The sequence below is a fragment of the Pollachius pollachius genome, assembly GCF_949987615.1.
Source record: "Pollachius pollachius genome assembly, chromosome: 10".
Lineage (NCBI taxonomy): Eukaryota > Metazoa > Chordata > Actinopteri > Gadiformes > Gadidae > Pollachius > Pollachius pollachius.
In genome coordinates, this window is record NC_136943.1 from 22,276,096 (window position 1) to 22,301,851 (window position 25,756).

Genomic DNA, 25,756 nt, shown 5'->3' on the forward strand with positions numbered 1-25,756 from the left:
ACAAGAAGGATGTGGGCCCAGAGCTAGTTAGAAGGAAAAGGTCAAGTTCAAAACTCTCTATGAGGGAATATAGTGCTAATTACAACAAAACATGGATGTCATGTAGTTCTGAACACTGACATTGCTTCTTCTCCCCATCCCCCACCCCCTCCATTTCCCCCTCTTTCCCCCCTTCCCTTCCTCTGTTGTGACAGGATCACTGCCACTGGAACGTGAACCCCCCATTCCCCTCCACCCCTCCTATATTTGAGTATGGACTTAGTGAGCCCGGCCCATGTGCTGCTGGTCTTGGTGTCCTGCCTGGTGTTGGCATGCCTGGCCCAGGAGAGGGACTACACTGTGAAGGAGGAGCAGCCCGAGAACGTCCGCATCGGGAACCTGCGGCGGGACCTCGACCTCAACCTGGACCCGGCTGTGCGGCTCTCCTCCCCGCTGCAGTTCAAGCCCGTGTACAAGACGGGCGACGTGCCACTGGTGCGCGTGGAGGCCAACACGGGCGAGATCTTCACCACCAACCACCGCATCGACCGCGAGAAGCTGTGCTCGGGCGTGTTCGCCGAGAAGCGCTGCTACTACGAGATCGAGGTGGCCGTGCTGCCCGACGAGATCTTCCGCCTGGTGAAGATCCGCTTCCTGATCGAGGACGTGAACGACAACGCGCCGCTCTTCCAGTCCACCGTGATCAACATCTCCATCCCCGAGAACACGGCCATCAACACCCGCTACCCGGTTCCCTCGGCCTTCGACCCCGACGTGGGCCTCAATGGGATCCAGCACTACGAGCTGGTCAAGGTGAGCTTCAGGCCTGGCCTTGGGTCTTCTCTCTGTACAGATCCCCCTAGCCTCAAATGGTTTCTCTCTGCAAAGAGCTCCCCCGAGCCTCAAAGGTTTTTTTTGTTGCGTATATGTAGGACAATATAGCTTGATTATATATGTACCCGGTTAGTTTCTGGCGTTGGTTTGGTTGAAAAGGCCCAGACCAGGATATCTTTGGAGACGATCTCTGTTTATTCTGACAAAGGTGAAAATATAACAATATCCTCCGGTCAACTCTTAACGTGAGCTCCTCTCCTGATTACAACATCAAAAGGGCAGCATGTTGCAATCAATACATAACACAGAAAACATACCTGACAAAGGTGAAAATATAAAAATATCCTCCGGTCAACTCTTAACGTGAGCTCCTACACAAATTAAATGACAGAAATATGTTAGCGTACTACACAATAAGTTTAAGATAGCATGTAAACTTAGAAATGTACTTTAACAGAGGCTAAAACGTGGACATTTCTGTGACCACAGTGTCGGTCACCTCTCCCGAGTACAACATCAAAAGGGGAGAGGCCAAAGTGCAAAGCACATTTATAGGGGGGACCCACGAAAGTGAACGTCGGGGTACAGAAACTAAGTCTCAAACGTTCCACATATTGACTCAGGAGGCCGGACTATCAGGTTATATCTATTGAATCAGATTTTCTATAATTATAATGCTCCATATTACTTTTGTATAATTGACTCTGTCACATATGCATATAGGTTTATGTTCATAACTTCAACTTTATCGGTTTCATCCTGCTTCTTGCTCGTCAAGTGGAGCTGAATCACCCCTATCCCACTGCCTTGCTGCTGGTAATAATACCCAACACGGTATCTTATTCCATAATTTAGGACATGTCATGTAAATCTTTTATGTTTGCCATTCCGATTGCCATATGCTTTATATTCATTATGAAAGTAGGCCATACGAATGGTGAGGTTTGCAGGCAGTAACTATATGAGATTGTTCTGTTAACAAAACAAATAAAAACAATGAGAACACTGTGTGTTTCCAGAGCGCGTGCTCTATTAGAGCAAAGTGCAGTACTCTCTGTCCAATGAAGGCAAGCCTAAATAAATGTACTGTCTAGACAACAAAGAGTATCTTTAAATCTAGATATGCAACCCTGGACCAATCAAACCATTTAAAAGAAAAACTCAAAGCTTAATGACTTGAGAAAGCTGATCCGAAGGTTTGGGAGCGTGTGTGGGCGGGCGGCGTCCAGTCCATCTCGGAGACCAGATGAAGTTACCGCTGGCTGAGTATGAGCCGAATCGCGGCTGTCTGTGTCTGCCTTGAATACTAATTAGCATTTTTAAACAGTCTCTCAGCTGCCAAGCCTCTCCAGAGCTATATCGTGAATTGTTCATGCCTGGAAAATCACCAACCAAATATTCCGCTCATTAGCATGATCATCTACTGCAATCATTTGCTTTTTGTCCTTTTGTTTTTTGTGGTGCAATTCCTCAAACCTTTGACTGATCAGTGGTTTTGCAAAACTGATCACAATTTGCAGATCTATTAATTTTTCTATGTGTGTATATATATATATATATATATATATATATGTATGTATGTAAAATGTTACTTCAAAAGGTCTGCAGAAAGCCTTGGTTTTTGTATGTAAGATTTGCACAAACATCTCCATGAATAGCTGCTGGCCGCTAAACCACCCTTTGGACTATCTTTGAGGCGTCCTCTGGGATTTTGCTCCGAATCTAGCAAAGTGTACATTTTTCATGTGCATACATGAACTAAAAACTGCTGCTATTGTTTAGCACAGCGATTGATCACCAAACCCTACAGAACAGGTGTACCGCTGTAGCACTGACTGATAGTTTATATGATGTGTGTGTATATATGTATATATATATTTTTTTTTTTTTTTTCAAGGGTTGTAACATATAGAAAAAGTGTGTGTAAAAATAAATATGTATATATAATTGCACATTTATATTTTATTATATCTCTTACAGCCATTGCATCATTCGTACATTGCATTACTCATAGCAGATGCTAAGCAAACTCATTTTGAGTGGAATTCAGTAATTATCCTCTGTTAGCTATTTTTTCGTAAAACCTCACTGCTACAGAGGTTGTTTAAGTTCTTCCAAAAATAAACCCATGCTTGGTAAGAAGAGTTGCCTTCATGAATTAAACTGTATTCCATTATAAACACTTCTAGGTTTATTTTAATGATTTGTTGTCTGACGCCAGGTTGTTTTACTGCTCTTTTAATTTAAAACATTATTTAAAACAATCAGGGTGCAATCAAGAACAACATGTACACACACACATTCCATGAGGCTAAATGGCCTCCCCTTTGCTATCTTCTAGCTGCGTTTAGGCTTGGTGTCTTGTTGGGATCATGTGCCTTTCAGCTTCTGTGAATCACATATGTGATTCACAGAAGCTGACTAGCTCCATATGTGGATGTTCATTTACTTTGGTGGAGACTTTCCAGAGGACCCTCAAAACCCCAAATCCTTTAACCTCACCTGTGCTTGGTGCTTTTCTACATAAAAGTAAGCTTCTTCATTCCCTAACAAAAGCTACTCTCCCATGAACTGGAGCTTTTTTTAGGTTTAACAGGGATTTCCAGGAACAAACTCTCATTGCTAAACATTGGCGGATGGCATTAGCATATTTTGACTCCTTTCCCTCAACAAAAGGTTGACGAAAACAGACAAACGATCCTCAGCTTGGTTGTTTTTAATTAAAAGCACGAGGTAGTAGCCAGGGGCAAGTGTAAATGGGAGATGGCAAAAAATAAAGTCCTCAGAATAAGAGAGAGAGTGAGAGTTTTGCAGCATAATGAAAGGTGCTATAGCCTGTGATGAATGGCCCCTCCCCAGGTAATGCCCATCCATGGGCATCACCGTGACTACAGCCTGCCTCCCCACCGCCCTGATATATTCACAACCCAATCTTGGTCTCCTCTGAGTTTTAATAAGGTCATCAACTTGCCTTAAAGACGCATTCACTGACAATCTGAGCACCTCACCCTCTTCAGAAAGGGATCCACAGCTGTCCTTTAAGCCCTCCTCTGCCGCACTGTGAGGTTGTCAGTGAGGCTCCTCAATCATTTTCATTAAAAATAATAAGCCAATTTTCAATTGATATCATGCTGTGAGCAACCCACATGCACTCCTTAAACAATAAAACCGCCCATGCTGCGCTTATGTGGAACCCGACAGCCTATTTCCAGAGTTCAAGAGGGCATCCATATGAAAGGTGAACGTGTATAATGTCCACACTGAACTATTGGGAAGGCACCCTGCATGCCCGGCCCTGGGCTTCTCTCCTGTGAGTGATTCATACAACTACTTGGCCTTTTCTTAGCCTGTCCTAGATTTTATCACAATCCACCAGACTAATTGTGCAGTCAGGAGGCGACACAGGCCTGAGAGATAGCTCTCTTTTAACTTATTGAAATGCGCAGAGCGTAGCCTGTCAGTTGTAAAACTGAAACTGAGGGGGAAAAAAAGCGTGGAAGAACTTCTCACTCATAAATCATCACACAGAATCCCACCCCCACACCCCCCACCCCACTATTAACAATAGCCTATGCTAAATGGCAGTGTATTTTTCACAGTGCGATATGTCTTCAAACAAATGGGGTTTTTAAACCTGTGATGAAGTCGGTTGAAATCGGGGGCACTTACTACTAGAATTAGAGCGACTGTGAGGTGTTAAGGCTAGGCTAAGCACTCCCCACTCCTCAATGTATATTTTGTGTGTGCGCAAATTTGTCCAGTAAACTGGCGGCTCCATACATTTCCATATGTCTGGTTATCTTGTTTTCTACTTTTTTTTTCCTAGCCCGAAGGATCACAAAATACCGTGTGAATGATCATTCCTGCAATGTTGCCTCTGTTAAGTAGTTCTGTCAATCACTAACATGGGCACAATATTCCGGCGACAGGCAATTTTTGAGAGTACACAATAATTTGCTTGCTGCGGTTGCATGTGTTTGCTTATGTGGACCATAACGGCGTCGCTGCTGGCTTTCAGAGCGCCTGGCGTTTCACGTTTTTAAACACGACTGGAAAGTTCAGTCTACTATACAGCCAATCTATGGTCCATGTTCTGTCCTTCACTTGTAAGAATGTCTGTATCTTAATGTTATTTGAGAGCGGTGCCTAGACAGAGTAATCGCTTTCAACATGATGTGCTGCATGACGCTTATCTTCTAAAAGAGGATGCTTTTCCTTGTTTCAGCATGAAACTGCTTCTGACTGAAGGAGCTTCAAAGGGCTTCTTTGTTTTATAATATGCATGCAGCTCATTCATTGGCTTGATCTTCTTATTTTCTTATCTCTCTCCCTCTCTCTCTCTCTCTCTCTCTCTCTCTCTCTCTCTCACACTCTCTCTCTCTCTCTCTCTCTCTGTCATTTATCTCTCTTTCTGTTTTTCTCTAAGAAAATAGCGAGTCATATATATATATATGTATACATATATATATATATATATATGTGTATATATATATATATATATATATATATATATATATATATATATATATATATATATATATATATACATATATATATTGTGGTGCATCTGGAGTCATAAATATTTGTGCTATTGTTTTTCTTTAGGGTGGAAGGCAATTACTTTGATAAGTAAGAACTGGTGTCTCGTGGGGATTACATCTGCATTTGTTTGCATTCCCTCAGGCATTATTCATGCGCAGATTTAGCCCCTTGCTGAGCAAAAAGGATTTTTGATATACTGCTCTCTCCCTCTCCCTCTCCCTCTCCCTCTATCCCTCTCTCTTTAATTTTTACTGCTTTGGTCTTGCAGTGCATGTTAAACCAGAGCTTATCTGTGTATGATAAATGTTTTCCCCTTTTCAGTTTTTCTAACATTATGAGGTTGATTCCAGCAAGGCTGCATGTCCTTTTGTGAGACACACACACGCACGCACGCACGCACGCACGCACGCACGCACACACACACACACACACACACACACACACACACACACACACACACACACACACACACACACACACACACACACACACACACACACACACACACACACACAGGGGTTAGAATGGAATATAATTTGAGTCAAGCTAAAGGAAGCAGCCATGAAGTGGCTAATAAGCTAAATTATGGCATTTCAACCAACGTACCCTGGGTGGGATTACAGTGAGGATTGGTTCATTTCAGCAGTTTGTGAACGACTAGCTAATAGTCAAAATAAAGCATTTCTTTTGTGCCTCATGAACATGAATTAACATGCAATATATACACGTTTTAATGGAAATTATTGAGCAGTCTATTGCTGGTACTTAATGTTGTAAAAAGCTTTTGATCTACAAGTACGAGGAGTACAAGTGAGCCAACGGGAGAGCACAGAGCCAAGAATCAGTCGTACAGTTAAAGGCCGTCAAGGGCTGTTTATTTAACTCTTTGCATTCAACATTCACTTTAATCTCATCCTTGAAAGGGGTTGAATTCCCCTTGGAACACACACACACAGACAAATACACATTCCCCCATTAATGTGTTACTATATATCCTCTAAAATAAACTACTGCCCTGCCAACAGATGATTTTACTAGAAAATATTGAACATTATTAATCATAGTTCTTGTTGTGCAGTGAAATATGATACTTGTTAACATAGTGTAAATTACAGTCACTTGAATATTCTGCATGGTAATTGCTGTGATTTTGTTCATCTTCTCTTTGCAGAGCGTGAGTGAGTTTGGCCTTGACATCATCGAGACCCCTGAAGGTGATAAGTGGCCCCAGCTCATCGTTCAGCAGAACCTGGACCGTGAGCAGAAGGACACCTTTGTCATGAAGATAAAGGTGGAAGACGGTGGCAACCCTCCAAAGTCCAGCACCGCAATCCTCCAGGTCACCATCTCTGACGTCAACGACAACCGGCCCATCTTCAAGGACAGCGAGCTGGAGGTCAACATCCCAGAGAACGCGCCCATCGGGACATCCGTGGCACAGCTCCACGCCACCGACGCCGACCTGGGCTCCAACGCCCAGATCCACTTCTCTTTCAGCAACCAGATGTCTGCAGCCACCAAACGCCACTTTGCCATCGACGGCTCCTCGGGTATGGTCACCGTCAAGCAGCCATTGGACCGTGAGGTGACGCCGGTCCACAAGCTGATTGTTCTCGCCAGCGATGGCAGCTCCACCCCCTCAAGATCCACGGTGACTGTAAACGTAACGGATGTTAACGACAATGTGCCCTCGATAGACATCCGCTACATAATTAACCAGGTTAATGGGACCATTGTGCTGTCTGAAAATGCTCCTCTCAACAACAAAATAGCCCTCATTACAGTCACAGACAAGGACGCAGATCTTTACGGCAAAGTAGCCTGTTACACTGACCACGATGTCCCTTTTCGGTTGAAACCAGTCTTTAATGACCAGTTCTTACTGGAAACGGCAGCCCCACTAGACTACGAGACAACGCGGGAATATGCAATTAGGATAGTTGCCTCGGATAGAGGAACGCCGCCACTGAACACTTCAGCCATGGTTTTAATTAAAATCAAGGATGAGAACGACAATGCACCTATCTTCCCCCAACCGGAGATTCAACTTTCCATACCGGAGAACAATGACCCATCAACACAGTTAATAAAAATCAGTGCCACCGACGCTGACAGTGGGCATAATGCTGAGATTATTTATACTCTTGGCCCCGATGCGCCTGACGGGTTTAACATAGACAGAAGAACTGGGATCCTCTCCGTTGGCAAGCGACTTGACAGAGAGAAGCAGGAGAGGTACTCGTTCACTGTGGTGGCACGGGACAATGGCTCCACGTCTCTGCAGAGCAATGTCACAGTCAGGCTAATCGTGCAAGACCTCAATGACAACAGCCCTGCGTTCACACACCCCGAGTACAACTTCTATGTGCCCGAGAACCTGCCTCTCTACGGAACCGTCGGCTTAATCACAGTCACGGATGCGGATGCGGGGGATAATGCTGTTATAACCTTGTCCATTTTGAATGGGAAAGATAACTTCCTCATCGACCCTGTAACCAGCGTGATCAAACCCAACATCACATTCGACAGGGAACAGCAAAGCTCTTACACATTCATGGTGAAGGCAGTCGATGGCGGCCAGCCGCCCACCACCTCCTACGCCAAGGTCACAATCAATGTGGTTGATGTGAATGACAATCGCCCCGTTTTTGTCATCCCTTCCTCCAATTACTCCTATGACCTTGTCCAGACTTCCACCAACCCTGGTGCAGTGGTCACCAGAGTGTTTGCCATTGACAATGACACAGGTATGAATGCTGAGCTTCATTACAGCATCATCAGCAGCATCATCATAACCTCCAGGGTCTCCCCTAGGGGCCTCTTTGCCATAGACAAGGCTACAGGGAATATCACCCTACAGGAGAAAATAGTGACAGCTGATCACGGGCTGCATAGGCTTGTGATTAGGGTCAAAGACCTGGGCCAGCCTGAGTCCTTTCACGCCATCGCACTCATTCACCTGTTTGTAAACGACACTGTCTCTAATGCCACCTATATTCAAGAGCAGCTACGGAAAAGTATGGAGACACCTTTGGACCGTAATGTTGGAGACAATGAAGTGACGCCCCAAGCCAGTGGATACGTGATCGTTGTCATAGCGATAATCGCCGGAACCATGACTGTCATCCTGGTGATATTCGTGACAGCCTTGGTGCGCTGCCGGCAGACGCCGAGGCACAAAGTCGTCCAGAAGGGGAAGCAGAGCGGAGAGTGGGTGTCACCGAACCAGGAGAACCGGCAGATAAAGAAGAAGAAGAAGAAAAAGAAGCGGTCCCCCAAGAGCCTGCTGCTGAACTTTGTGACCATCGATGAATCCAAGCCTGATGACCCCACCCACGAGCACATTAACGGCACGTTGGACCTCCCCGTGGAGCTGGAGGAGCAGACCATGGGGAAGTATAACTGGGCCACAACGCCCACCACCTTCAAACCTGACAGCCCAGACTTAGCCAAGCATTACAAGTCTGCGTCCCCCCAGCCCACCTTTCAAATCAAACCAGAGACACCGGTGGCCCCAAAGAAACACCACGTAATCCAGGAGCTCCCCTTGGACAACACGTTCGTGGTGGGCTGTGACTCACTCTCCAAGTGCTCCTCGACTAGCTCCGACCCGTACAGTGTCTCAGAGTGCAGCTGTCAGGGGGGATTCAAGACTGCAGGGCAGATCACCACTCGACAGGTAATTCATGACTTCCTTTTTAAACCCACCCACACTAGTCTCCTCTCGGAGTCCTACTGCTGTCCCCAAATAGGTAATCTGGAGGGGGGAGGGTGGCAGCATGGACCTGGGGAATTCAGCCACACAGACCACCATGTCTACATGAATGTCATCTCCAACAAATACTGAGCCGGCTGCAGCTTTACAAATAATGGGCTACACAGAATAATAACTTATTTTCAGGAAAACATGGTTTTCATAATATTTTATAATCATCTGTAATTGCATAATCTTGAGGAAAACGCATGTCCAGGTTCCTAACCTTTGCCAAAGCCAAGAGTCAGCCTAGTGGTGTAATTGTCGTATCTACCAATTCTATTCTATTTCTAAGTATGAATGGCTGGTGAAAGAGCCTTTATTGGAGAGACAATTGCCCTCGTAGCTTTGATCTCTGCATTGCTGTATTTAAGGTCCAAGGCGGGGAAGTACTAAAAGCTAATCTGAAATGACCCATGTTTTTAAACGAGCCACACTGAGTGGTCAGTTAACAAATGTGGCAGTCACAGTGAGGCATCGATATGGGCGATTCACTGCTTCGAGTAATAATTGTAGTCAAAAGGTGAGAAAGCAGTGATTTTTGCCATGCCAAGGGCTATACAAATGCTTAAAAGGCTTCACAGATGAGGTGAAAAGTTCTGGGTTTTTTGTACTCAAAACATGAAATGCCGTCTTCAAAGTGCCAGAGCTTCGTGGCAGAAATAAATTAATTTGAATGTCAAAGTACGTCGCAGTGCTTATGATTCCCCTAAGAGACGTGCCAAATGTAAAGTGCTCCAATAAATATAATAAAAAACTGAGGGAAAAAAATAAACGAGATGTGAGGAGAGGTAGCCCAGAAGAAGCTCTCCTGCAAACACTAGAGTGAGGCACTCTGGGAAAAGTGACGAACCACTGCTGTGTGTGAAGGGTGAAGGTGATACGTAAAGGTTGACATACAGAGGGAATCTTAGCTGATCCTGTGAATACCACACAAATACAAACATAAGCTGAGGCTGTATGCACACCTTAGATACACTGAAGATGACACAGATGAATGTTGAATCGATACATGATCTACTCTGATTGAATATTTTTTCTCATGAAAGATACGATGTTGAATATGGTTTTGTTAAGAATATTTTAATGTAGATATGGACAATAAAGGGTTATTTAATGTAGAAATATCTACATTAACATAGCTACTTAACAAATAAAACTAATCTTAACAATCTACAATCAACCATAAAAACTATTCACACAAAACTATCCTTTTCATTTTTATTAAATTACATTTGTGCTGGCTTATTTTCACCGTGTTGTTGTTGTTGTTGTTGTTGTTACATATATATTATTTATACATTTCTGGGCCAATTGCATCATACCGCATCAAAGATTTGAGATGCCTATTATTTTTATCTCACCACCGATTGCGACCACTTTCCAAATCATTTGGTGTTCTTACACATTTTGCTTTTGCTCCCAAGATGCCCTTCTTTGAAATCCTATGAGCTTTTTAAAACCCCTCATGACATAGATTTTCTGCATAAACGCCTGTTTATCCTGTGGAATTATTGTTGCTTAGGATCATTAATGGCGACACCCACATAGGCTTGCTAGTCATCCCCCCTGATCCACCTTTTATCTGAGACCATGGCTAAAGCACAGCTCTGCTCACTGCTGTATAGTGCGCAGATAGCAGCTTACCAACATCACGCCTTACTTCTGAGGAGCGCTTCATTTTGAACCCTCCTCATACCACTCCATGACAAATTGTCGGGATGATTATTTTTTATCGCCTGCTATAAAATAGGCAGAAGGATTCAGTCAGTATGAAGAATTAAGAATTATCCTCCGTTTACATTTTCACGTTCTGCATTTTTTTCTGGGGAAGACAATCTGTCAGACATTAATTTATGATCAAGGACAAAAACATATCCTCATTTACCAATGCCGTATTCTACGCTGCTGATGTTTCTATACATGTAGAAATTAGAGCGGTCAGATGATGGTCTGTCATAACTCTGTGAGTCATCCTAGCTGGCAACCATTTTCTGCGGCGTTAAGCAAACAATACATTTACTCCTCTCCTTCCCCCTGAGCGATCGATAAGTGATGCCTTCTTAAGATATAAGATTTCCCTGTAGTTTTTTGGTGTGCTTATTTAAAACCAGGTTGGAAAAATTACCCTAAAAAGGCCGCTGGCATGACAATTTATTTCCTGACGAGGAGACTATGGCTGCAGAGGTTAATTAAATGCACTAAAGGGTTAATCACTCGTTACACAATATGATTAAAATCACTGTAATTAGGTTTCAAATGAGGTTGATAAGAGGCAGGGAAAAAAAAACCTGCAGCCTTCCTTTAAGATTATCGGGGATGTCACATGTGCTCTCCCCCGGGGTGAGAGAGATCCTGAGGATGGGAAGAGATCTACGACGAGATGACCTCCAGGCCAGTGTGGGGAGCCCCACCACTTTATAATACTCCCCTTATTTGATCCTGTCTTACTCAAATCGTTTCATTGTTCCACCAAAGCTACGTTCAACACAAATGCATGCGAATAACACCCGTAAGTGCTAGTCAGATCTCAAAATGGAGAAAGAAAAGTCAGAACATTATGAAGCCTTGATCTTAAGCGTGCAAACTGCTAGCATTGAAAAAGTATTAAAATAAATCTAATCTTTTTTCAAAAAGTGAGAGATTTAAACATTAGTGCCTTAGAATCACCTATCAAAGGGGAGGAGAGAGCGAGAGGAGGAAGGCATCCAGATGAAGGTCAAAGCAAAATGTTTTGCCGAGACAATACAGATGTAGCCGCTAAAGAGAAAAGCTTGTCAACAAGGACACCTCGGAGAGCACATATTTGTGCCACAATATGGCCACATTATACTCAAAAGAGAGTAATTTGCAAACTCCCTCTCTCTGTCCCCTTCCTCTCTCCCTCCGCACTTTTTTCTCACTTCTCCTCCAACATTCCCCCTCCTCTTCAGTTTGTTCATCTCGTCCTTTGTTCTTTCAATGCGCTGCCGACATCTTATTGGAGGTCAGTGTGCCTGCGGCGATAAGCGTGTCATGCTATGTGTTTCCCCGGACCCAGATCAAATGCCACGCCGGCTCTCCATCAGCTCACACATCATGAATATTGTGGAATGCATGAAGCCAATGCATTTCCTCTTCTGTTTTGGTCTGTGTTTCCTGGAAAAGCTCATTGTGGGGGGTGTTTAGCAGTTACCCGCAAAAATGAACTCCTGTCCGATCTTCATTTATTTAAATTTTTTAAGTATGTCTACACTACACTACACATACCATCTTTTGATCACCATATGTGGTCAATTATTCTCCACTTATTGTAAAACCTTCAAATTGTAATTTTGAGATAAAAAAGAAAAGGGAATTGGAGGAACAAGCCTTGCCACGGTTTGACTAAACAGCTTTCAGTTTGTGTGGTTGAGGTGGTTAGGGTCACTCTTTCACACGAGGAACATACCATGATAAAGAAGTGCTCATGTTGACTCATAGTGATGGAAATGGCCCACAAAGAGGGGCCTGCCTTCTAAAAGGTTAACTAGGTTGGCTTTCCAAATTGTATGCTTCTCATTCAATGCTCTATTCTTCTATCCATTTACCGTTGTGTTTTTTTTCATGCTTTCCTTACGGCTCAGGCTAGTATCTATAATTGTATGCTAATGTCGTGCTATGATTAAGGTTGTTAACATCTTGTCTGCCTGAGATGTTGGTTAAAGAGGCATTTCTGATGGGTGTTTCGGTTGTTTTTGTTAAATCTTGTACATATCAGAAGACCCACAGGCAAGGGTCCAAAACCGTGGGCTCTAAATTGATTCCAAAATGGCTTTCCAAGGGACAAACAAGGAGCCGTGTGATAGTGTGGTGGGAGACAAAAAAAGACAAATCGGAAGTAATGATTGGCTAAGACTGCATGCTCTGATAAGTACAGGAATAAAACAAAAAGCAAAATCGGTGACACTTGCAACATTCTTCAAGGAGACCTGACGAGATTAACACTTTGACTGTCAGCCATGCCTTGAAGAATGCTTTACTTATTATTTTGCAGCCTAGGTTGCACAGAGCTCAATGATATTGTAACGACAATCTCCCTATATCTGTCTGTCTCTCTATATTTCAGGAGACGGCTCTGAAACCACCACACTATGGCACACTCTGTGGCACAGCCCGCTCCCACAGGATTAAAATCAATCTCTAGCTCCCACCCACCTCAGGGGAGGAAAACAAAAGCAAGAGGGAGGGATGAGAAAAGAGAGGGGGAGAAGGGCAGAGGGAGGAAGGAATGAAGCAAGGAAGGAAGGAGAGAACTGCGAAGAGGTGAAACAAGTTCTTACTGTCTCAACAGCCTCAAACTCTGCCTCCTCGCTCAAGTAGCCCGGGAAGGGAGACGGGGGGACGGGGGGGGGGCAACATGCACTTGGATGGCCGTTTAGTGGGGGGATGGGGGATCACAGATGCCCTCAAACTTGATGAAGCTCCTCTTTCATGGTGATGCTGAACTACTTTACCCAGACCCCTCCCCACACTATAGGTTCACTTCCCTGCTTTGTCAAGGACGATGCGCTTGGAGGTCATAAAAAACTAACTTCCAAACTCAAGTCCCACCCCTCCTCCACCTCCACCACCACCACCACCACCACCACAGACCGCGCTGTAAAATAAGGAAAACAGAGTCAGCAGACTTGTACAAAGTATGTTTATATGTATGTGTGTATGTTTATCTATCACAGAGTTGATGGTGTTTATATTTATTGGTTATTATTTTATTTTATTGCTTTGAAAATTGCCACGTGGACATTTTATTTTCTTACATGATGTTTTTGTATGCTTTAGTAGCTCTTTCTGGGCTCGCAGAGCTTGTGACAAATAGTGTTTTGTTTTTATTAAATGCTGCAAAGTCTACAATGAGGCCTATATCAAGTGTTTTATGCCCACCTCACAGTTTTACCCTTTTTTACTTTTGGTACAAATATTGCCCTTTTTTTTGTGTCCCCCACTTTTGATGCCACTAAACGCAGTATTTCATCAATAATGTGACTGACGTTAGAGAGCAACGCATGGCCCCAAATACAACGGTACCACTTAATTAGTTGTGCATCCCCCCCCACACACACACACAGACACAAACACACCCTTCTGGGATGCTCTCGAAGTGGTCAGAATAGCGAGCGGAGAAGTTGAATAGTTGAAGCAAAGCCACAATGACACAAGACTAAACGGCAAGTCCTGTAAACAAAAGCTGTTGATGGAGAGCAGGGATAGCTGAGGCGTCGCACTAAGCTTGACCTTTGTGGGTGTCACACTGACCACTAAGCCGGGGTTGACTTATCCTGTGGGGAGAAAAGGAGATAGAAATGAAGAGGAAAAATTGCGTTATTAAAAAATAGAAAAAAAAATAAAACAAGAACTCAGATTGCGAAAAGCAGAACAAACACAAATCCTCAGGCAGTCTTAAACAGAATTTGACTCAGTGGGCTTCAGCACAAATTATCTTAATTCTGTGCACTTATTTATATTCACCTTATTTATTAAAGTGACAGTTTAAGATAGGGAATGCAATGCAACACCAAATCGAGAAGGTAATCCAGTCTCCAACCTAAAAGCAGCAATAAAAAGGAAACACTGGACAAGAACAATTTACTGTAGTGCACTTACTTCCCTCGAAGCGCACAAACGTTTGCCTCCACTGTCTTCCCTCACATAGAATAGATAGAACACTTTATTCACTTCTACACCAGTAACTTGATGGTAAGCAGCATTGTTGTCCAGTAGTCCTGTTAATTGGTAAGCCTAAGAATGCTTCAATAGGTAAAGCCCAGAGGGCTATGCAGTACATATATATATATATATATATATATATATATATATATATATATATATGTATAAATATATGAATATACAATATATAGCCATAGAATTAAAACCGTTAAAATAGACATGGCCTGCATAATTGAATTATTTAGGGTGGCATTGACCAGCAGCCATTTTTCTAAATGTGTATTATATACAACACAACAATTAAAACTTGTCCAGATATCAGTTTTTTGTCTTATTATCTGAATATGGTGTTAGAAGATGATGTCTACTTTAAAGCTTTTAATTTTATATCTGACCTCATAGCGAGTGACATTGCTGTATCAGGAGGAGGTGTGTTCATGTAATTATGGTATCAAACGTATTCTCCACTGCGTAGGAGTCCAGAGTATGGTCTATACATAGCATCCTAGCACTGTGTAATGGTTAGATTTGCCTGATCTTTGGGGAAAAATACAAAAAAAGAGAAAAACAAAAAAATAACAATGACACCCATATATGGGTATACTTGTACGGGAAACAGATAACCTCACTTTTATTCAATGTGAAATACAATACGCACCTTACAGGATCTTTGTAATTGACTTTGAGTTGCCGGTGTGTTGAGAAAAATGTAAAATGTTTGGTTTATGTATGTGTGCGCTTCTGAAATTGATTAAAGTCTTTTTGCATTGTAATTTTATTTCCATGACTCTTATTGTTCATCTAGGAGAAAAACAAACAAACCAAAAAAGATGTTATTGTTGTGCAGAAATAAGTATTATCGCATATCTTCCATTTCCCTCACTCAAAATCGTTTAATTTTGCAGAGAGCATAGTATTTCCTTACTGTATGCTAGAAAACTAATTATAGAAATGCCGATGCTATAATGAATGGGTAGAGCATAAAAATGCATATTTCCTAGGACCCCCTGAATGTGCTGTACTGATCCAGCACTAGAGCCAGACCGGTCCTGTTAAAAGTGTGCTTTTGCAGTGTTACAACTTTAATTGGCTCATCACTGAAGCTATGCAGAATATTTTTCCTTTTCCCCTTCTGTTCCGTGCACCAACACAAGCCAAACAGTGGGATGTGACAATGATACCATTTAGATACACATCTCTCATTAGGAACAGATTACAGCAAAGAAGTTATGGAAATTTCTGTGTGAGAAAATACATCCTTTGAAGTGCACAGGCAGAAAACAAAAAGAAAAGTCTGAATAGTTTTTTTTTGGCTCGCTGATAATGATCATGTGATAATAATAATAAGCTTGCCTCTATGATGTACAGTATGGCAGTAATACACTGAAATGAAGCACACATAGCAAATCAGAGAGATGGAGGGGGGATCAACCCGGAGTCGTTACTGGGGCACAGCGATCAAAGGTGTTGAAAGGCAGCCTGATGCTGCCAGCTAATTTGATCCCGAAATATACAAGTAGTGGTGCACACAGGTGTGATTAGTGTCCTCATGCCTTCTATATGCGTACAAACCAATGTCAACCTGCTAATAATAGCATAATGTTCACTTAATAAATGCCTCGTTCTCACATAGTCCAGCAAAGCACACTTTTAGAGCAGAATTAATAAGCATTGGGTCTGATTTCCAACGAGTTGTTGTGGCTCATTAAGGTTATGGACTGTTCTCAAAATCAAACCGAAGTTTATTAGCACAGTGCACTTATATGGATGTGAGCCATCTCTTAAAAGGGCCAACAGCTAGAGACTGAAGCTGATGAATGGACTTCATTGTATGTATTTATTTATAAATACCTTTTGATTTGGCTACAATATACACAAAATGTTGTCAGCGAAGAAAACCACTTGCTATGTGAGCCATCATAATTACAGTTCCTTTTAACCTATTTGCTTTTCTTTCTATTTTCTCACCATTTCTATTTTCCTTGGATGCATAAGCAATTGTTCCTGGGTTTCTCTCGTTCGTAACATGTGCTTGTGATTTCGTTATAATCTTCAGAGGAGAATGTACACTCATTTGAGTTTGTCATTGAAAAGAAACAAAAGAGACGTAAAGTTTTCCCTGCTTTGTATTGCGGAATCTCACCAAGAGGCTCGGTTGACTTGTTTTTTTTTGAGACCTGCTGTCCTGACATTCCCATTAATTATTCATGAGGATGTAGAATTCAATTTCATGTAATGGCCCTGAAAGCCGGTCATGTATAGTCAGTTTGATTACAGATAATGCAATGATATGTCTGTGGGCAGAAATACACATTTCATATTATTCTAAACACACACACACACACACACAAACACACACACACACACACACACAAACACACACAAACACATAAAGAAACACTTACTCGCGAGCGCACAACCAAGCAAACATAAAGGGAACAAAGCACGAGGGGCAGAGCGCGCACCTCTGTACATTGAGTGTGCGTGTGTGTGTCTGCTAAATGTTTTAACAACAAACTTTTCTTGCATGGTTTAAGGGTCATTAAAGTCGGTCCCACTTTTCCTAACCTGATGTACCTTCTCTCTCCAAACACCAATACAGTGACATTCCATTTTTTATTAGAATCTTTAGAGTGAGGCGACTCTATTTTAGCACCAAGTGTGAATGTCGGCACGGGGACCCAACCTTGTGACTTTCCTCAACCTTGAGCATGTTATCACTGTGACCCTATTTGTTTGTGATATTATCAGTAGCTTCCCTTTATTATGTAAGTGTAACATAATGCCCGGCATTATTCCAGAATCTGTCTGGGTAAAATTTCAGAGATGCTAGCAGTGATAACAAATGCCCATTCTTTCTTCACATTACGTTGATTTATAAGACGCCCACACGGTCCACCGAGATCATGTTGTCATCTGGTGCACAAATGACAGACTGACACTAACCAGCTCCATAAATCCTGTGCATTCTCTCTGCTTGGTTGGCCAAGGGTCCATTGAGCCGCCATTGCGGCGTGGAAACTACGGGAAGAGTTAATGGGATTCTTCAAAAGGACAGTTTGGGCTCGTCTAATTGGTGCTAAGGTGCAAATCTATGCAGGAATAATGTATCACCCCCTCCTTAAAAAAAGAAGAAGAATGACATCATTTCAAGTTTTATCTGTCATAATTAACCAGAGTTCCTTGCAGTTGAATAGTTGTGTGTGTGTGTGTGTGTGTGTGTGTGTGTGTGTGTGTGTGTGTGTGTGTGTGTCGGTTCTCAATTAAGAAAGAAACAGCCTGCCCCAATTCCTTTGCCTTTCCAGATGCATCCATTGGTCAAGGTGTCCGGTGGGAGGTTCTCACGATTTAGCCGAGCACCATTTGTATCTGGGGTGGGGGGTTGGGGGGGGGTGACATGGGAGCCCTGAAGCAGCTCCCAAAGCAGGGGCTATTTTATGCATGTGCTGTGCAGCGGTGCAGGAAACACGGCGATGCGCTTGCTGTTGCACTCCACTCAAGGCAACGCACAATCAGTACCAAATCTGTGAGAGGCTGAATTATTCACTCAACCCCCGTAGCAGCGGCGGTCTCGCTACCTTTTGTGTGTGCGCAAGAATCAAATCAGTGTGGAAGACCGTGGAGTGGCTCTCATTCCGGATACACAGAGTGTAACGCAGCAGCCTGGAGATTGTTTTCATTGGAAACAATCCTGTTGATTAAAGCAGTGGTGACTGGCTGGTGGGGCTCTCAACTATACATTCGGATTGCTCCTACTCGTGTTTTTCCTTGTTCAAATGCATGATCTAAAAACAGCCCTGGTTCAGGGTAAGCAAATAGCACGCGGCTGTCAGTGAGGGGCTGTTCCTTTCAGGGGCGAGTGAAATCATGGCAATAGGTTGGTTTAATAATGGTTCAGTAGGTTGTGGCAATGCATCATGTGCGGACGTGTGTTCACTGGTGTTCCAAGGTTTTAGCAGGTTGTCAGTGCCTGATTGCTCTGTACCATTTATGTTACTCCAATGTGGTAAGGATAAGTGAGGTTAAGGGTACGACCCCCCCTCCTCTGTACACATTTTTAGCCCCTTAATCACAGGGCTTTAAGGTTGTTTTTTGGGATGTCATGTAGGTTTAACGCTAATCTTCCTAAAGCACAGAGACAAACACAAAGAGAGGTACACTCAAATTAAGTGAACTTTTCTTGTTTTGTCTAGTTTCTGTTTACTTGTGTGTCTGTCTGTCTGTCTGTCTGTGTCTGTGTGTGACTCTGTACGTGTATGTGTGTGTATGTGTGTGTGTGTGTGTGTGTGTGTGTGTGTGTGTGTGTGTGTGTGTGTGTATTATTATGAATTATAGTATATGTTGGACCAAATAGACTAACTACAATAACTACATATATATTTTGTTGACATCGGCATCAAAGCCAAACCATCCTAAGTCTATGTTTACCTTTATATTTGATTGTCACGTTATCCCCTCTACCCTGTGTGGTGCTGCGGGGCTCCCACAGACAGCTCTCTGTGGAGCCAAGTGCCATTGTTCACTGCGGCTTTCAGGCAACAACGTGATTCCAGACACAATGACCTCATCCTGGACATTCCCTCAGATGCAGCTCATGGTTGAAGGGCTGCAGCCAGGTTAAATTAGTGCTAATGCTATTATTTTGTTTAAATATTGCATGCCAACAATCCCTAAGGTGGATGTTTAGGCTTTGAAGCTAATGAAACCAGCTGGGTCTTAAGGGCCGATGGCAGAGAGGAGGGATCCTCAGTGCGTCTGCGGAGCTAGGCAGGAGGTCACTGCTTTAAGACAGACATGTTAGAGCGGCCGTGCCTGTGGCCCTCCTAATCCTAGGGAAGAATTTGTGATTTGCTTTTGTCGAAGAGATTTGGCGGACGATAAGATGCCGGCCCCCATCCTTAGAATAGCAGATAATCTGGTTTGAACAGAGGACTCAGGGGGTATTTATCCAGCCTTAACATTTGCCCGACCAGATGGCCCTGACTGGGGCAAGCGGCAACCCCCAACCACCGTCCATACCCCCACTGACTTCCTGCCCCCATGCCCCCCCCCTCTTCTGCATGGGCCAGAGTAGCAAAAAAAAAGGCCAAATGAAAAAAGAACAGTGGGACTATAATCAATGTTGTTTATTTTGCTGCTTGACTCCAAGTGACTGCAAAGTACTTTGAGCCAGATTAGAGGCTTTCCAGCGGATCATCGGGACAGACAGCAGACAATCGCCTTTCTCCATCCTGACAGTCTACCCTCCGCCCCGCAGAAGGAGGCGACTTAGAGTGCATCCGGCTCCTTATACCTGATTGGGCCTGTTGCAAACCCTCTTACAATTAACCGGCCAGTGTGCTAATCAGTATCTTAAGACATCCCATTATTTTTTTTTTATTTTCTTTTATCAGCGGCCCAGTGGACTGGCCGTACCCAGCCGTGAGAACACACTCTCTGAGTGATATCTGCTAAGTAGCCTCCTTTGAACCGACCCGTCGACACACACTGCAGACCCACAACCCACTCGGGGCTAATCGTAACACTTTGGACAGAAAGGTGTGTGTGTGTGTGTGTGTGTGTGTGTGTGTGTGTGTGTGTGTGTGTGTGTGTGTGTGTGTGTGTGTGTGTGTGTGTGCATGCGTGTGTGTGTGTGTAGTCAAAGGAGGTCAGTACACAAATAAAATACACAGACTGCCCCGCTTTTTCGTAAAGTTGTCACACACACACACGCATGCACACCCAAAAAAAAAGAGGTTTATTTTCTCCCTGTCTTCGATTACACGAGGGAACGGCTGCCTTGTAAAACAAAATAGATGCCAGAACGCGTTCGTCTGCTACAGTCAATCTGCTGGTCTGAATAGAAGCTGCAGCATTACGCCTACCTGCAGTCTGTGAAACGCAATCGCTCTGATTACATGGAACATATGAGCGTGACGCTCGTAATACATCACATCTCTTATTTTGGTTTCCTAAAGCCCACCTCTCTAACCTTATGCCTCTGGCAGTCATCTCAGGCAGAAGTGGACGCCCGTAACAACAGCATTTGTCTAATGAGATCTGCCCATTGGCTAATTAGAGCTAAGAGCAGCATTAGTGCTCTTGAATACTTTACATGCACAGAGGAACTATTCTGCCAAGGCATTCACTTTTGTTGTTTTTTGTATTTCATTAAAATGGCATATTGTACCAGATGCAGAACAGATCCGATCAGATGCAGACAGAATCTGGAAACATTTTGTCTTCTCATCTTCACTAAATAAACAATCGATCGCTAAAATGATTTGAATTGTCTTGATGGTAATAGAAAGATATCATAAGTACTAGAAACACCAATGGACAGTGTGGGCAATAAGGTCTCAGAACTCGTATTCTGTTTCATGAATTTATTTTCAGCCCTCCACCCATTTCGGGACTGGGTCCCGGTCAAGAAGGGATTCATAGTGTCCTTTGCAGAGTCAGACCCCAGACCCTTTGTCAGTGGTAATGTGCATCCGGGTCTAATTCCACTAGCTTGGCTCATTGGCTGTGCCAATTGCATTAGACAGTTGAGTCTTTGACTTGGAGCCAAGGCGTTGGCCTGGACAGCTCACACCAGCTTCAAGCTCTTTAGCTCGCTGATAAGGATATGTGATCGAGGGTTGTCTTATTAGGATGTGATTTCACTTACAAGGACACTTTTACTTTTCATATGTTGGAGAAAAAATGGAAAAGGAAAAGATTGTAAGGCCGAATAGATTCTGCATTCAATTATTGTATTCGCTCTGAAATCATATTCCACAATATACACACGCAGCCTGACTACCGGAAAATGTGAGATATCAAAGAAAGGGTCAGGGAGATTGTGAACAGTGGTGTTTAATAATGCATCTGAATCATTGGCCATCATAAAGAATGGATGTGCTCGCAGTCTTGAAAGAGTGTTTGAAAGTTCTTCCTTTCAGAGGCCTTTCAGATAGATTAATCTAAGTTGTTTTGATCATCTTCAGCGGCACATGTTTTTCCTTCCTGAATGCCGAGTCATTAGCTACTGGATTATATGTGTGCATTGCGGACTGAATGATGATATCATAGAATTTAGTTGTTCTTATCTCAACACTTTAATGTCATTCGTATTACAACACCATGTTTTCATGTTAAATATTTATCGTCAATTACATATTTTAGATATTCATATTTTAAGTAAAAGTGAAAAGTTTGACCTCAAGCATTGTTATTCATACATAGAAGAAATGTTCTCTCCTTTTAAGATTAAATAAGAATAATATAATTCCCTTCCCATTTGCATTTAAAAACCTTCACTTCATAGACCCATATCTATTCCATTTTGTAGCACATCTCCACAACCTCGCAGCTTTAAATATTCTCCTGTGTTACTGCGGTTGACATTGTATGCCGTTCCTCACCTAGCAGACAAAAGACAAAAGAGCCAATCTATCTGTGGGGAGATGTATTTCTGCTATGGACAAAACCGCAGCACATATTAGCTTCCCGGCGTAAGCACCCAGGCATCGGCCGGGTGTGTTGGGGACCGGGAGGAAATGGACACCACTCCAGTGAATTGTGCCGACCTTATTGTATTGTGCGGATGATTGTGTTCTGCACCCAGAGATAATGACAGTGCCCTACTTTGACTTTCCGGCAGTGACCTGAAATAAGGCGTACAAGTGAAATCCGAGCTTGGATGAACCTGGAAGTGATTAAGGTCACCAAGACAACACCACATTTGTTTGACATCCCCCCCTGACCCCCACCTCCCCCCCTTCCATCACAACACCCCTGATTCTCATCGACCCTGTGTCGGCTGCACATCCTTGGAGAGCCTTTGTAGGACTCCTCCAAAATGCAAACATCGACCATTTGTCATCCAGGGTAGTCCAAGTAAAGAAAAGGAAACACACTCCAATGTGTCGATTAACATAATAAAGGAAATAACAATAAAACCGGGTCTAGACAAATATCCAAATGGCCAAGTGTGCTTTCCTCTATAACCAATTGCATCCACTATGACCATTAACGGTTGAGTGTTTTTGCGCTATGCAACAGCACAACAATATTGTGCGTTGCATTATCAATGCAGTGGACAGCTAATGTGCCTACTCGTGTCAAATATTGCTTTGCATTCTCTATGGATGCTGAGTTCACAAAGGGGAAGTCGGGGAGGTCACAAACAAGTTCAACGTCGGTATCAACAGAAGAAAGGAGATTATGCAGTGCCGCCAGTAATACAATGTCAATAGGTCAATGTCAGATGAATGAGACTATGCTTTGTTTGTTTACAGACAGACTTTGTCTGGGTTTAACTGGCATCCAGCATTCCATTCAAATGAGACAATCCTGCTCTGCGATTCATTATTCAGCAGCGAGTCTGGGATTGCGGTTTGTGTGTACGGGTCTGGCTGACATGATGCATACCGCCTTAATGCATTGGGGAAAACATGGATAACATGAGATCATGGCTGGCCTCCAGAGGCGGGGTACACTGAGTGCTTCTCCCGCTTGTTTTTGTGTCTTCCTATTCTGCTGGGGATCAGCATGCCAGTCCTCTGCCAGAGCCTTAGTGCTCAGGATGACAACGGCTCTTCCTCTTCTGTGCATGTAAATCACTGTGTGACGTGTAATGAAATAATGAAGTGTGTTGCATACTTTATTTATTTATTAGTATTTTTGCATCAGAGAGAGAGACCGTTGGGACTCTTGGCTATTTTTAGACACAACAAAGAGATTGCCAGGGGTGTCCAGTTCCTCTTTCGTTTTAGCTTCTGGAGTTATTTCCACTTGCTATTGTTGTGCGGCCACCAGGCCCAGTGCTTCGACACAATTTGTGGGAGAATTAGACTCTGTAGTATGTGCTCCAGGCACACACCATTACGCCTCCCTGGGAACTAAAAGATGGATGGTGGTTGTGTGGCTATTCATAAATGGGGCAGATTCAGGCCTATGAACGTATCCATATATTTACAATGGAACATAAATGCAATTCAGATATCTAATTGAGGTCCCCTTTGGCCGCACACTGTAGGATAAGTCTGTAGGAGAAGTCTGGGCAGGAAGCAGGAAGTGCATTGTCACACAGTAAAACGGGGCAGTTGTGCACTCGGCACAATGCTGGGGGTTTGTAGTGTGCTGTTCTCTTTTGGATAACTTCACTGCAGTGCACACTAGAAGTTAAGAGCAGAGTTTAAAAAACGTATCACAGGGTTGTAGAAATAAACCTTTTAGGTACCTAAGCCTAATCGCCGAATCTTACTCCCTTGGCCTCTGACCTTTTAAAACCAACCCTGATTTAATCCCACTGTTTCCTTGTTGTGTGTGTGTGTGTGTGTGTGTGTGTGTGTGTACTTATGTGTGTGTGTGTGCTTCTACCTTTGGGAGTTAGCTTTTTTTATGGTTCTTCGTTGAAGTTATGAGGCACATTCATGAAGGATCCCTTCAGCCAGGCGGTTGTGTTCAGCACTAAACTCTACAAGGGATGAATTCTGTTAAAACACCATTACCGTTCCTACTGCTCACTGCAATATTTGACATGGAAAATGTGAATCTACGGATCCGGTGTGATCGAATCTTCTGCTCACTCGTATGTATTCCCCGTTATTTTTTGAAAGGAGCGGAGAGGGGCGATAATGCCGTTTCCTTCTCCGATCGGTAGGTATTTCCACCCTCCGAGGTCCTTTGAATGATTTGTGGTAATGCGGATCATGTCCTCATAAGTTGAGACACATTCTCCTCCTTTCCTCCCGGCAGGTGAAGTCATTCCTCTGCCACTGGCGGCACTAATGTTCTGGCGGTACCGTATGCTTTTGCACGGCTGATCCTTTCTGAGGGCAGGGAGGCTGTTTTGACACGTGCTTCCGAGCCGCACATTTGGAATAACTGATAATGCACGGGACTTTCTGTTCCCTGAAGAGCATCTTTAGTGTGAGTGTTGTAGGAGCAATGTTGCCTCCATCTTACCGCAATATTTCACCACAATGTATAGAGTTTGGATTCCATAACTGGCAGACCCCCCAAAAAAAACGGAGGCGAAAAGTGAAACCTAAAAGGGATTTCATGTCGAAAAAGTATCCCTGAAAATAGCAGATTCCATACTCTTCTATCTATCAGTGCTGTGGTTCTCCCCCTCATCCCTCAAACGGCTAACCTCCAAGGGGCTGGGGACTCTTCAGTTAAGGCCAAGGAACTTTTCTATTGTAATGGAGAGAATACTGTGGAGAATGATAGGAATTGTGAGTAGTATGATGCTGGAGTAAAGTTAAAAGGAGAACAAGCCCAATGGAAACCCTGGGAATAATTCAATTTGACTTAAGACTCTGTCGCGTCCTACAGCAAGGGGATTGACCGCAGCCCAATGAATTAAAATTCATGAACTACTGAAGAGTGAGCTTTTCATGAGTATTATATGAATATGAGACCATTTTAAAGTAGGCTATGGTTACATTATTTCATTTTAATTCCCAATAAATGAAGCTATTAGTTTACCTTAAATTAAAAGCAGAAGGGCTCCCTGGGAGATATCTGATCCGCTGTGTAACTCATTTAACAGTTGGTTAGGAGCCCCTCTGTTGAGTTGGCTCCAGCCAGCTGGAATCAGGATATCGGCAAGTCTTTGACAGCCTCCTGGTTCCAATGTCTTCCCTGGGTCCTGTGAGCGGAACATAAGTATCTATAATGAAGGGAGAGAAACGAAAACCTAAGCGCATCTCAAGTGAAGCGTCGTGGGGACCGCAGCAACGCAGCTCGAGAAGCAGAGCGGGGATTGTGCGGAGACACAGAGGCATGATGCGCTCTGTGTCTCCACGTTCAGGATACGCTAGCCTGTGAGGAACACACACACACACACGCACACAGACACACACACACACACACACACACACACACACACACACACACACACACACACACACACACACACACACACACACACACACACACACACACACACACACACACACACATACATAGCATAGCCGGTAATGCATTCCA

General features: G+C 43.4%; 1 protein-coding gene across 1 annotated transcript in view; it reads left to right on the plus strand.

Moving 5' to 3' along the window:
* Window positions 1-252: 252 nt before the first annotated feature.
* The window catches only part of pcdh11 (protocadherin 11), a gene marked incomplete at both ends in the record, with an annotated part of 115,411 nt that continues 89,907 nt past the window's right edge, over window positions 253-25,756 (plus strand). Inside the window, 2 exons of the mRNA XM_079744262.1 lie at window positions 253-792; window positions 6,527-9,034. Coding sequence (XP_079600388.1) covers window positions 253-792; window positions 6,527-9,034 — 3,048 coding nt within the window. The remainder of the gene's footprint in view (window positions 793-6,526; window positions 9,035-25,756) is intronic.